The following is a 14,775-nucleotide window of genomic DNA, read 5'->3' as shown; positions in this document are numbered from 1 at the left end:
AGAGATTCATGAGGGAACTGTCACAACCTTTTTTTTTTTTTTCTCTTTTTCTTTCTTTCTTTTTCAAAATGGGGGTAAGGGGGGGAATCGTGCAACTCCAAAGTTAGTGCCTACAATGCTTGGAAGACATTATGATTAATTTAGTACTTAGGTTTCCAGATGTTGGATTTTGTCCCAACTTTTAAAGCCCTCTAATGTTTAACAGGATGTGTGCTGAGTATAGTCTTTAACAGAGTTTTCTTTCATAACCCTAGGATCTGTGAGGAAAGGTAACTGGGGAGAGCACTGCAGACTGGGAGCTGAATCTACAGCCTTCTAGGAAGACAACCCCATTAAAGGTGCAAGCCCAGACTGGAGCTGCGTTTGTTTGGGAAGACAATGGATGGGTACCCGCGCCGGCAGCGGAACTGTTGGAATGCCATCCTCCTGGTGCTGCTGTGGGCTGGCGTTTCCCGTGCCCAGAGGGACTGCACGGGCATGGAGTGCCAGCCCCTGGACAACTGCATCGAGGAGGTGCTGGAGCCCGGGGAGTGCTGTGCCACGTGCCTGCAGCACGGCTGCCCCTGCGAGGGCTACCAGTACTACGACTGTGTCAACGTGGGCTTTGTCAACGGCAAGGTGCCCGAGGGGCAGTCCTACTTCGTGGACTTCGGGAGCACCGAGTGCTCGTGCCCCAAGGGAGGAGGCAAGATCAGCTGCCAGTTCATGCTGTGCCCGGAGCTGCCCCCGAACTGCATTGATGCGGTGGTGCCCGCCGACGGGTGCCCTCAGTGTGGAAGAATAGGTTGCCTTCACGAGGGCCAGAAGTACGTGGCGGGGCACACCTTCCACATGCCCCCCTGCAAGGTCTGCCACTGCCCGAACGCGGGGGGGGAGCTGATGTGCTACCAGCTCCCAGACTGCAACACGTTTGCCCTGAACACTGCAAGCCCCATAGATGCTGAGGATGGGGAGGCAGAGAGGCACTACGACGATCCCTACAGCTACGACCAGGAGGCTCCGGAAGGAGACAACACCCAGGTGGAGTCTCCGAAAAAATTCAGGAGTTATTCATCCCACCTAGAGCAAGAGAGCCAAGAGCAAAGTGAGGATTATGACTACCTACCAGCCAGCATTGCTCCTTCAGCTTTGGCCCCAGCAGAGCCATACACTGAGGAGGCAGCTGTGCCACTCACCACGTCGGTGCCTCGTGTCCCCTCTGGAGTTCACAGCGCCACGGAAAGGAGCGAGCGGAGGAGGGTGCCCCGCACCACTGCAGCATCCCTCCAGCAAACCACCCATAAGGAGGAACCAGTAACCACCAGTGCTCCTCCAGAGCCCACGACAGCCACCACTGAGACACCCAAGCACCTGGAGGAAACGGAGAGGAGACCAAGGGGGAAGCAAGGGGACAAAGATAGACATGAGCAGGAAAGAGGCCCCCACTCTAAAATGAAAAAGCACGCCAGGAAGGAAGACACAGGGAGCAGTGTGCATCTAGCCTTGAAAGAGGTGAATTTAACAGCGCCAAGTTGGTCAAAATCTTCCCATGAAACGCAGGAGGGGAATGCTTTCCCCAAGGTGAAGTTCAGTGCAACCACCTCTCCTCCTGTTGCTCTGAAGGAGGACGGCAGGCAGCCCTCCCCAAAGCAGCCCCAGACGCTTTATCGTTACCAGCCTGAGGAAGATGGGGGGGACCCCAACTCTATTCATGCCAACCCCAGATTACCAGAAGGTAAGGCCTAGTTGCAGTGTAGATGTCTGGAGAACATTAACTCATAATACTGATGGGGCACATCCACTGTTCTCAGTGCTCCACATGAGCATGAAATCAAGCAAATTTCCAGTGACGTTCTTTCATCTCTTTCAGTATATGGTTTGAGTTTCATGTGACATAATAGATACTATCTCACTGTCGCCTACCTTGCTTTGATTTCACAGACTGTGGATGGTGTTTTCTGGAATCTTAACTTTGTTTCAGATAATGGTTTGTTAAAATCCAACCTTTCCCTTCCATTCCTTGCTTTTCATTTCTAATGTGATGTGAAAACATCTTACTCTACACAAAAGGAATTGGATTTAATTAGTTTTCTGCTTGGATCCTCCAGTTACCAACTGAATGTAATCACATTTGTAGTTTTTGTCTTTTTCTGAGAAAGAAAGTGAAACAGTTGTGCTTCTACTACCAAAATATTTACAGCACTTGTTGTAGTATTTATCCCTTGGTTGAAAGGCTGTCTAAGCTCGTTAGTGCAAGAACTTGATAGATATGTTCAAATACCCCTAAGGACTAGTAGGGAGAAAAAAGACTGCCTCTTGCTTTGTGTTTTTTGGGGCCTGGAAGTTTGTGATGTTTATGATCAACTGTGGCAAGTGTACATATTTCCTCTCTGCCTCTGGATTCCTCTCAACATCTGCAGTGAATGCTGATTATATGCTTTATGCAGTGCTCGTTACTGTAATGAATGCAAACTTCATCACTATAAATTAGCACGTATACTGTTCCTATTTCCAATTCGTTTTTCATCAAACCAGGAGTAATACCCCCTTTATCAAGATGTGGCACTAAATATTCTCATGAGACTCAGCTGTGTGATACTTGCAGTCTGAGTAGAGGTTGCTCATTACTCCCCAGACAGTGGTGTGTCTTCCTGGGTTATCTAGGTACCCCTTAAACATCTTGAGGTACCCAGACCATCTACTCAAGAAGTTTAAGGGAGATAGGAGGAGGATGGGTTTGGAGCAGAGACTCTAGGTCCTACCACAAGCAGCACTTCCAAGTTGTTCACCAAACATGATGCATGAGGTCCATGAATGGAGATGGTGGCCCTTTTCTTTCTCTTCCACTTATGTTTTTATTGTGAATGTTGACCTCCCAATTAGAGACAGCAGCTATAATCTGAGTCAGACCTTGGTTCTTGGTTTCACCAAAACAGAACTCTAGAAACCAGCCTTACCTGCAGAGCCTCCCTGCATTCTAGCAGCACACCAAGCAGCAGTGATTGAACAAGGCACCTGGAGTTGAGAAAACAGGAGCTGAGTGCACACAGCATCCAGAGAGACACTATTAAGCAGAGTAGACTTTCAGAAGTGATTTAATAGATAGTTAATGTGCTCCAAGCCTCGCCTCCCTGCATTCTAGCAGCACACCAAGCAGCAGTGATTGAACAAGGCACCTGGAGTTGAGAAAACAGGAGCTGAGTGCACACAGCATCCAGAGAGACACTATTAAGCAGAGTAGACTTTCAGAAGTGATTTAATAGATAGTTAATGTGCTCCAAGCCTCGCCTCTGTTACTTTCTCTTCATAGAATCATAGAATCTTAGGGGCTGGAAGGGACCTCGAGAGATCATCTAGTCCAACCCCCCTGCCAGAGCAGGGTCACCTAGAGTACATCACACAGGAACTCATCCAGGTGGGTTTTGAATGTCTCCAGTGAGGGAGACTCCACAACCTCCCTGGGCAGTCTGTTCCAGTGCTCTGTCACTCTTACAGTAAAAAAATTTTTTCGGATATTCACCTTGAACTTCCTATGCTCCAATTTACACCCATTACCCCTTGTCCTATCACTGGTCATCACTGAGAAAAGCCTAACTCCGTCCCCCTGACACTCACCCCTTACATATTTGTAAACATTGATGAGGTCACCCCTCAGTCTCCTTTTCTCCAAGCTAAAGAGACCCAGCTCCCTCAGCCTTTCCTCATAAGGGAGATGTTCCACTCCCCTAATCATCTTCGTAGCTCTGCGCTGGACTCTTTCGAGCAGTTCCCTGTCCTTTTTGAACTGAGGGGCCCAGAACTGGACACAATACTCCAGATGTGGCCTCACCAATGCAGAATAGAGGGGGAGGAGAACCTCTCTTGACCTACTAACCACACCCTTTCTAATGCACCCCAGGATGCCATTGGCCTTCTTGGCCACAAGGGCACATTGCTGGCTCATGGTCATCCTCCTGTCTACCAGGACCCCCAGGTCTCTTTCACCTACACTACTCTCCAGCAGTTCAGCCCCCAACCTGTACTGGGACATGGTGTTGTTCTTCCCCAAATGTAAAACTCTGCACTTCCCCTTGTTGAATTTCATCATGTTTCTCCCCGCCCAACTCTCCAACCTATCTAAGTCTCTCTGAATGGCAGCACAGCCTTCTGGTGTGTCAGCCACTCCTCCCAGCTTAGTGTCATCAGCAAACTTGCTGAGGGTACATTCTATACCCTCATCCAGGTCGTTGATGAAGATGTTGAACAACACCGGTCCCAGTACCGACCCCTGTGGGACTCCACTAGTCACACACCTCCAACCAGATTCTGCCCCATTGACTACAACTCTCTGACTCCTTCCTTTCAACCAGTTCCTAATCCACCTCACTTCCTGATCACCAAACCCATACCTGATCAACTTTTCTACAAGGATGCTGTGGGAGACGGTGTCAAATGCTTTACTGAAATCAAGATAAACCACATCTACCGCTCTACCATCATCTATCCACCTAGTAATTTCCTCATAGAAGGCTATGAGGTTAGTCAAACATGATTTACCCTTGATAAAACCATGTTGACTGCTCTTGATGACCCCCATGTCCTTGATGTGCCTGGAGATAGTGCCAAGAACAAGTTGTTCCATCACCTTTCCAGGGATGGAGGTGAGGCTGACCGGTCTATAGTTACCCGGGTCCTCCTTCTTGCCCTTCTTGTAGACTGGAGTGACATTTGCTATCCTCCAGTCCTCAGGCACCTCACCTGTTGCCCATGACTTACTGAAGATGATGGAGAGTGGCCTAGCAATGACCTCCGCCAGCTCCCTCAGCACCCTTGGGTGCATTCCATCTGGACCCATTGATTTATGGATGTCCAGATTACTCAACTGATCCCTAACCCAATCTTCATCTACCATGTCAAACTCTTCCTCTATCTTGACTTCTTCTGGGGCTATATGAATCTGGGGCTCATAGGGAGACCCTGCAGGAGTGAAGACAGAGGCAAAGAAGGCATTCAGCACCTCTGCCTTCTTTATATCCTCTGTCACCAGGGCTCCCACCTCATTCCTCAATGGGCCAATATTGCCTCTATTGCTAGTTTTGCTAGCTATGTATTTGAAAAAGCCCTTTCTATTATCCTTAACCTGACTTGCAAGGTTAAGTTCCAAGGAGGCCTTAGCTTTCCTAATTGCCTCCCTACATCCTCTGACAACAGTCCTATATTCCTCCCACGTGACCAGCCCCTCCTTCCATGATAATGGATGCCTGTTTTATTTCACTTCTAACTCCTTCTGTGAATGATGGATCAACCAGGGATGACTGGCTGATTATCCTGGGGAAGCAGTGAACAGATTACAGCCTTCCAGTTTGTGTAACCTGAGTAAGAGGGTCTGTCCATAACACCTTGGTCTGCTCTGTGCAAATGGAAGGGGCAAAAAGCATCTCCCTACAGGGTGCACTGAGCTCATTTGTAGGCAGGTTTTACTCTTCTGTCTGTTGCAGGCTACCACAAAATCTGAGCTGGGCTGTGCATAATACATGGTTCTGAGTTAAGACAGTAACCTGTCTTCTGATACAACTTAAAAACAATCTATTTAAAATTACTATTTTTTTTTCCTCAAAAAAAAAAACCCCAACAAAAACAAGAGAGAGAGGTGGGCTATCTTTAAATTTTCATTGAGAGGGATTAAGAAAGTCTACTGGAGTCTAAAGTGTTTAGCAGCAGAGTTGTGACTACATTTTAGAGTCTCCTTGAGTGATTTCCAATCTGTGATTCCTGGGAACTGCTTGGTTGAGACAAGTCTGCTGGGATTTGGGTTAGGTCAGGGTGCCTGTTGGGTGGCAGCAAAATGTGATGGATGTTACGTCAGGCGTGAACGGTTTGGCCCAGAGCAGCTGGCGTGGGAATCACTGGACACCATTTTTGTCTTAACTGAGATATAAATATATATAAAAACTTCCTTTAAATATAATAGAAGTAGAAATGAAAATAAATAGCTGTTGGGATCAGCAGACTCTTGGGCTGTAGGCAGCTCTGGGGCTCCTGGTGCTCCACTCAGCTTGCAGAGTTGCTGCACATCCTGGGCGTGAGCACTGGTGTCCTTGCATCACCCTCCACCCCTGGCGAGGCAGCCCCTGCACCACCATTCCTGTAGGAATAGCTGGTGGGAGCAGGTATGTGCAGGCATTGTAAAGGAACTACAGAACCTTCCCAAAAAGTCACCTCCCCTGACATAGCCTGTGCCAGTGCTCCTGCCTCAGGACTGCTGCATTTTCACTGGTTTTGTTGTTGTTTTAATTGATGCGGTTGTGACTCATGTGAGTAGATCCGTATGTTTCAAGTAATAACACATACATCTTCTGTCTTTGGTGACTCCTGAGCCAGCAAGAGAGGGTGAGTGAAGATATTAGTCAGACTTGAAAGAAAAATTAATTTTGCCTTCAGATACAGAACGAAAACATAAATTTTGTACATGTATTTCTGGCTATAAAGCGGCGTGATCCACCAGAATTGCCAGATAACTTCTCTTCTCCCCTCAAGAATCAGCAGCATGATGTGAACTGCATCAATGCCCTCATTTTTACAACCCGTGGGGTACTTTGGCTGTTCCCCAAAGGGGCTGCCACTCGGAAAGCAGGGCAGTGCTGCACCTCTGGGTGCAGACGGGGGGCCCCAAGGCAGGGCTCTGGTCTTGTCCCAAAACCAGGCAGGTGCTCCCAGGGCTGCACCCTGCCCTGTCCCTGGGCCCCTGAAGCAGCAGGCACAGTCCTTTTGCAGCTCTGGGTGGGTGCAGAGGCCATTGCTGGTGGCTGGGGAGGTGTCTGGGCCCCAGCAGGGCTGTGTGAGGGCCATAGTGCCCCAGGGACCATAGTGCCCCATAGTACTTCCTGGGGCTGGAAGGTGCTGTGCCTTTCCAGCAGTGGCTGCCCCATAGGGGAGTGTTTGGGGGTTTTGCATTTAATTGCCTTCTGCAGTTTTTTTCATCAGTTTGTGTGTGGGAATGGATTTTCTTCATTTTGGGTTTTTTCTTCCTTGAAATCATCAATATGGTTATTAACATTTCATCTTAATAGCCTTTTTTCTAGAAACATGCTTATTTAGGCTCCTGAGTCACTAAAAGGTACATTTTTGTGATTTTAGGGACATTCTAGATTATTTTTTTGTCTCTTTTTCTCCAGAGCTGAGAAGTCTTGGAGGCTTCACAGAAACATGTGGTGCCACTAAAATTTCAGCCCAAGTTAAATGGCTGTGGCCTTTGCTCTTGCTATGAGCTGTATCCTGGCACCAGAACTCAGCTGTGGTTGGATCCTTGATGCCTTTGGTTAAAAACTTGGCTTCATTACTTACACTTTATGTATCTCAGTTTGGTTTTATATGTAGCTGAATTTTCATCTCCCAAATCTCTGATGGCTCATATGTAATCTAATGATGGAAACAAGGTGGAGTACTTTGGTGATCAGGAAAGGTGAATTTTGTGTTTGGATTCTCATTCTCCTTTTGCACTTGGTTTTCCATCCATGTTGCAGTTGGGCTGGGGCTGGCACATGCTGCTTCCCCTGCTCCCTGCTGGGGCTGCCCTGGGCTGTGTGCTGAGCTCTGCCAGGGACTGAAATAACTCTGTAGCTGAAAAGCTGCTGTTGTTAGACACAAGCTCATACAGTGAGATGGAACATTGCACTGTGCTTGAGTCAGCCAGCTAAGTTGATCTATTTAGTGTCTTTATTCATGGCCTCCAGTGAACTGGTAGACAATGTCCATGAGTCAAGAATGTGCCCTTGTGGCCAAAAGGGCCAGTGTCATCCTTGGGTGCATCAGGAAGAGTCTGGCCAGGAAGTCAAAGGGTGCCATCCTCCCCCTCTACTCTGCCCTGGTGAGGCCACGTCTGGAGTACAGTGTCCAATTCTGGGTTCCCCAGGTCATGAAGGATAAGGAGCTGTAGGAAAGAGTCCAGCACAGGGCCACAAAGATGCTGAGGGGACTGGAGCATCTGCCCAGTGGGGAAAGGCTGAGAGAGCTGGGGCTGTTCAGCCTGGAGAAGAGAAGGCTGAGGAGGGATCTCATCAGTGCTCCTACAGGGGGTGTCAGGAGGCTGGGGCCAGTCTCTTTTCCTCACTGTCCAATGACAAGGGGCAATGGGCACAAGCTGGAGCACAGGAAGGTCAAACTAAACATGAGGAGAAAGTTCTTTCCTGTGAGGGTAACGGAGACCTGGGATGGACTGCCCAGGGAGGCTGTGGAGTCTCCTTCTCTGGAGACATTCCAACCCCATCTCGATGTGAATTGCAACTTGTTTTGTGAATTGTTTTCCCCTGTCCTCCTTTGGCTGCTCTGAGGTTTCCTGGAGCAGCGTGGTGCTGCTGATCTGGGTGCTGTGTGGGGCCAGCCCCTCACTGCTCCCCAGGGAGGATGCAGGGGCTGCTGCCATCACAGCACTGGACCTGCTGCAAACCCACTGCTGGTTTCTCAGTTTGCAAAGTGTGAAGCACAGCCCAGTGGATGTTCTGCTGGGGAGGTGGCTGTCTCCTGCCCCATGTGTGAGTCTGCTTGTCACAGGTGCTGAGTATAGACTGCAGAGCAACTTTCTTCAGCAACATGCAGACATCTCTAAGTTTCTGTGGCAGATGCTAATTACTCCATTCCTAAAGGAGCTGCAAGTGTAAAGCAGAGGTAATTCATCTGAGAAAGTGTAAATTAAGTACTTTCACCAAAGGAAGGGATGAGATTGATGGAGACTATGCTCTTTATACAGTCTCTTTCCAAACACTTATCTTACTTACCCTGTCACTTACTGCAAGAGCAGCAGAGGGAGTTTTAATTTCTCTATTTGTTATTTCCTCATCCTAAAAATGCCCTGAACAGGAGAGGTTTGGGTAAAACATCTTTAAAGATCTTTCTGCCAGTGGAGTCCTGTTTCTTGGATAAATGTACCTCAGGTAGCAAACAGCCTTGTTGTGAATGTATTACAATTTGCATTCTAGTTTTGGCAGGCTGAAGAGCAATTTGTGTCTTGCTAGAATAATTGTGTTTCAGAATGGAGGTATTTTTCCTCTTAAACTCATCCACAGCTGATTTTTTTTATCTTGGTAATTTTTAGAGTTAAGGATAATTGCTTTCCAACTGAAGTAAATTGCACCAAGTAAATATTTGTAAGCTGAGATCAATGGATGAGAATGGCATTTGTTGCATGTGAATCCTGATTAGGTAGGAAGTACTGGGAGGTACTTTCTGAGAATATAGCTGAGATTTCAACCAACCCATCTGCTGCATGTTTGCTGATACTGAAACTCACGAAAAAAGATGACCTTGAATTTCTGAACTGAGCACAAGCAGGCAACAAGATCCATAAAGCAGGGAGGGCTTCCGAGGTGTTCCCTGAGCACAGTGACCCTTTGTCCCTCCTACTGCCTCCATAAAATGCACTGGAGGTGGGAGAATGCTATGGATGGTGCTTCCAAAACACAAACTACAAACTATTTGCAATTACTTTGTATTTTTTGGTATCAGGTGAAGAGTTCCTTCATATTTACTTGAATTACCTGAGTTAATCCTGTGTTGTCTATTTCACCCCAGTTCTCTCTGCAAGAAGGAGAAATCAGCTTTGAAACCTCACACTAGGATAACAGAGGAATAAAAATAAGCTTCAGGAAAATGGGGTAAGGGGAGAAAGAGCCTCTGGGCCAGCAAGTGTGAATCAGCATGAATTACAGCCTCAGGACAGCATTCAGTTATCTCTTTGGGAGTTAAAGTTCTGAGGTGGGAGGATTACAGAGGAAGATACTGTGAATGGGTAGAAGGCAGGCTGAGATACTTCCAGAAAGAGGAAAATTATATATGCTATAAAATTAAGAAGTGTTTTAGGAGAGAACCACAAAATAGATCTATCTGTTCTGCCAAGAATGACATTCATACTTTGGTAGGCAGCTGGATGCTAGATTAGGAGGAAAAAGAAAAAATGCACCTGTTTCCTAATTAAAAAGTAGCATGTATGGTATGTGGGGGCTGATCCTCTGATGGCTTCTGGTGCATTGCAGGGTGACACAAGGTTTGGAAGGAAACCTGCCCGAGATGCAGTGGTCACCACTGTTGTGTTGCCTTTTCTGTCTTCCTCCTGATACCTAAGAGCATAAGTAGGTGCTGAGGCTGGACAGCAACGTGAAGGAACCCCTTGTGCTGGGATGGGCTCTCTCAGTGCTTTCTGTTTTAACAAGATCTGTCATTCAGGTGTGTGTTCTCTGAACGCTGCTTGTGGTGTGGATTTGTGAGCCAAGGGTGCAAGGAAAACCAAAGCCTGCCCCAGGGACGTGGGGGAGTGTGTTCAAACTAATTGTTTGCAGACTCTGAAATAAACAGTAGCCAAAAGTATCAAATGTCCAGGCACTGGAGGCCAGACACAGCCTGGCTCTCTATTCCCAGAGTTCCTGCTGTCAGTGGATGCAGCATTAGGCCAGTAGCAAGAGCTTTGAATGTTCCCATCTGAGGAATCTGAGAAGGGATCAGAAGGGCTGATCCTGCCAGCCCAGGCGTGTGGCAGCAGCTGGATTTGGAATATCCAGACTTCCCTACCCAGCAGCAGGCTTTTGGGGTCGGTGTTGATGGTTTGGTGTTTGTCTCTAGATGATGTCATGGATGCATTCCTATGTGATGTACTCTAGGTGACCCTGCTCTGGCAGGGGGGTTGGACTAGATAATCTTTCAAGGTCCCTTCCAACCCCTAGGATTCTATGATTCTATGTCTCTGGACAGGTTGCTGCAGGAATGCTGCTTGCCTGGCTGTGGTTTGGGGGCTGCTGTGGGTCAGAGCAGTGCTGCTGGTTTTCCAGCTGGCTGGGCTTCAGTCTGCCCCTCAAAGCTGTGGGCTCTCAGCCTGGAGCATTGCTCTTTCTTTAGAGGAATCCCCCTGGTGAGCCCAAGCCCTCCTCACCACAGACCTTCCATTTATCACATCCATTGCCTTGCTGGAACGGAGATCAGAACCAAAGGTGCTGAGCTCCTGGTTAGCTGTACTTCTGTGTCAGGCTTTTATGGTGCTGTTCTGCTCCTTCACTCCTGTAGAGTCTTTTAAGTGGTAGCTGAACGTTGAACCAGGATCTTTAGCTAGAAAAAGTAGTTTAGAGGATCTTTTCTTAAAAATGTGAAGATCTGTGGAGCAGTGCAAGCACAAGCCAGGTATGCACAATGCCAAGCAGCAGTGCCATGCTTTACTAAAAGCTGTTGCCATGACCTGTCATAGGCTGATCTAAGCATGTTTTTAAGAGCCTAAACAACTTACAGAACTTCTCAGGTCTTGAGGTCTTTTCTTTTTAAACCCTAGATCTGCCAATCTAGTAATTAGATGTTTAAGAAAGTGGCTCTGTCTTCCTGAGTTACCCATAAAGTGAAGCTAGCAGCTTCTCACTTCAGTGTGATCTTATGGATAAGGTTAGGAATGAGTGGAGACCGTGGCAAGCAGGTATGTGTGGTGCAAGGAAGTACAAATGTATGTTCCTTCAGATCCTGCTAATTTTGCCTTCATAAACACTCTCTGAAGAACATCTCTTTCCCAGCATCTGCTGCCATGATGTGGTGTGGTCAGCTTTCCCCTCTGCTGATAGAGAAATGTACACACCCAGGCCTTTTTGCTGCAGCACAAGGACTATTACTCATGCAGTTGGCTGGAGCAGTGTTTGATGAGGGAATTCATTGTCTGAAGTGTTGGCACCGAGGGGAGGTGCAGAGAATGTTGGAAGAAGTGAAACAGAATGAAGCATTCACACCTGGCTGGGGAATGTGTGTGGGCAGGATTGGGGTCCCATCCTGCCCTGGAGGAGCCCAGCACTGCTGGTGCTGGCTCAAGCCCAAAGGGCAGTGTCTGCATTGCACAGGTTTTCCATGGTGACACTGAGGGGGAGTTCAGATATCCTTTTCATGGGATGTAGTTACCAAGGTAGTTCTAAGCTTACATATTGAAGTAATAAGTTCAGCTGGAGCTGGGCACCTAACCTGTGATGGCATCAGAATATTTCTGGGGAGAGGTAACTATGGTCATTTGTGAAAAGGTAGCTCCATCCATGGTTTACAACAAGAACATTTGATCCTAATTCTGAGTGTTAAAGCATGCTGGAGACAAGCTGTGGAAATAAGATGGGAGTTTTCTTATACAAATTAATTAACCACTTGAAAAGAAAAGGCTGTTTGGCTCACCAGGTTTCTCAAGGGGACTGCATTTGCTAGTTATTTATAGTATAGATCTGAGAGTATTTTGGTTGTATGCATGTTTGATACTTCTTCAGAAAACAAATTAAATGAGACCTCTTTGCAGCAGTGTTTGTATTATTCTAATCGATCACTGAGGAATTAAAAATTACTCTGAATACAGCTCCTTGTTGAAGACAGGCAAATACAAGCAGTAATTTTTGATCCAAATTTTGTGAGACAATAACCTCTTGAGCAGTTTCAAATATGTAGGCCAAATAAATGTAGCTTTCTAGCATATGCTTACTCATGAAAGGTTTTGTAATTTCATTACCCTGGGCCTCACAGTCAGCAATATCTCTTACCTCTTAGGGATTCTTAGGTAACAAGCCAGCAGTAATTGGAATGTTATAAAGATCCCCTTACGTGTGAGCAGGTTTTGTTTCCTTCACTGTTCCCAGTCTGTGCTGTGCCTGAGATGACCGATTCTCTTCCAAAGACACCAAGAAGTCCTGAGCTGCCACCCCAAAGCCCTGGCAGTGCTGGCACTGAGCCAAAGCCTGAGAGGACAACAGGAGATAAATAGTCATTGTTCCATCAATCTTCAGGACCAGCAAATCCTCCACTGCACGTTTTCCCCTTCCCTGCCTGTGCTGGGGGGGCAGGGAGCTGCAGTACCCCCCTTGCCTTGGCTCTGGCACTGCCTGTGGAGAGGCTGTCTCCCCAGCCCCAGCAGGGAAGGAATTTTAAGAAGCACCATTACAGAGCCTCTGGGTCTGCCATCAGTCACTGTCTGCTGGAATTACGGGGTTTGACTCCATCACTGGGATGCCCTGATGGTGATGGAGCACCTAATTAGGTGGTGGCAGTGGCTGAGGTGGGTGCTCAGGGGTGTTCCTGGGACTGGGGTGCAGTGCCTGCTGCCCTGCCTGCCCACTCTGCCTGCAGCTTCACTCAACCCCTTCCTGCACCAAAAAAAGGAGCAATTTAGAAAAGCCCACAGAAAAGCAATTCCTCCTCCCTTGTTCTGCGAGTGCTGGGTGTGTTTGTGTTGCTGTTGTGAGCCACAGGGATGCTGATTGCATTCAGAAGGGCTCAGAGCTGTTTGACCTGCGTTTCACATTGCCAAGTAAAATAAATGTTTATGGTTCCAACAACTCTGCGTTTAAACCTTTAACAGTATAAAGAGTTGCCTGAAAGGGGAGGATTTGCATCAGTGACGTTTAAAAACTGATGCTGTTCTGAACTGTTGCTCTATGTATAATACACGTCTTAAAAATAAGGAAAAGAATCAAATGAAGCCTTGCAGCCTTAGTGCTGCCATCCAGGGGCAGGTCATCCTTGCCTCTCCAGTGACAGTTTGTGGTGCACACCCTTCCACTGAGGGGGTTTGGGCTGGGCACATTCGCACACCTCCAGGGGAAGGTGAGTGCTTAGGATAAGCTTTATTTTGTATCAGACCACCATTTAGCAATTTTATTTCAAGAAGAATTTGCATTGTCTCTCCTGTGATAGCCTTCTGGGCTGCACCTTCCTTTGGTGGGCCTTTTTTTGGCTGTCTCTGGACATCACTGTGGATTTTCCTCCTTGTTCACTGCCTGTTTACACCTCCCCATAGCCCTTTTGTGGCTTTGCAATTAGGAAATGAATCCTTCTGCCTGAAGTCTCTGGGGCGTGCTGGTAGCTGCAGGTTGGAGCTGGAGTGGCAGCCCCTGACTGCTGCCGGGGCTGGGGTGGCTGTGGCCCAGCATGGGCTTGGCAGCCTGGTGTCAGCCACCAGACATCGGGCACCAGTGCAGGAATTCATCTGGGAGAGCTGCAGGAAATACGTGGAGGAAGAAGTGCCTCCAGGGGTGTTAGGGAAGTTGACAGGTTAGCAAAAAGTAAATGAACTGAAAAGTCAAGTTCTTGGTCTGGGACCATCAGTGAGCACTGTTGAAAAGGGACAGATTGGGAAAAAAAAGGCATTTGCCATGGGTACCATACATAGTCCAAGACATTTAAAGCCAATTTTATGGCTGTCTCCCACAGCATCCTCGTAGATAAGCTAAGGAAGTGTGGTCTTGATGATCAGGTAGTGAGATGGGTTGTGAACTGGTTAGAAGGAAGAAGTCAGAGTTGTAGTCAATGGGGCAGAATCTGGTTGGAGATCTGTGACCAGTGGGGTCCATCAGGGGTCGGTACTGGGACCGGTGCTGTTCAACATCTTCATCAACGACCTGGATGAGGGTACAGAATGTACCCTCAGCAAGTTTGCTGATGACACCAAGCTGGGAGGAGTGGCTGACACACCAGAAGGCTGTGCTGCCATTCAGAGGGACCTGGGCAGGCTGGAAAGTTGGGTGGGGAGAAACATGATGAAGTCCAACAAGGGCAAGTGTAGAGTCTTGCATGTGGGGAAGAACAACCCCATGGACCAGTAAGGTTGGGAGCTGAGCTGCTGGAGAGCAGGGCAGGAGAAAGGGACGTGGGGGTCCTGGTGGGCAGGAGGATGAGCATGACCAGCAATGTGCCCTTGTGGCCAAGAAGGCCAATGGCATCTGGGGTGGGCTAGAAAGGGGGTGGTTAGTAGGTCAAGGGAGGTTCTCCTCCCTCTCTATTCTGCCTTGGTGAGGCCACATCTGGAGTATTGTGTCCAGTTCTGGGCCC

The 14,775-nt window shown here is 47.9% G+C and overlaps 1 protein-coding gene across 1 annotated transcript in view; it reads left to right on the top strand.

Moving 5' to 3' along the window:
• The first annotated feature begins 378 nt into the window (after window positions 1-378).
• FBLN2 (fibulin 2) overlaps window positions 379-14,775 on the top strand; it is a 79,445-nt gene continuing 65,048 nt past the window's right edge. The window contains exon 1 of the mRNA XM_010007865.1: window positions 379-1,714. Within this exon, the coding sequence (XP_010006167.1) occupies window positions 379-1,714 (1,336 nt within the window). The remainder of the gene's footprint in view (window positions 1,715-14,775) is intronic.

Source organism: Chaetura pelagica, unplaced genomic scaffold (genome assembly GCF_000747805.2).
Source record: "Chaetura pelagica isolate M959 unplaced genomic scaffold, ChaPel_1.0 scaffold432, whole genome shotgun sequence".
Lineage (NCBI taxonomy): Eukaryota > Metazoa > Chordata > Aves > Apodiformes > Apodidae > Chaetura > Chaetura pelagica.
This window is presented reverse-complemented; position numbering and strand designations above follow the sequence as displayed.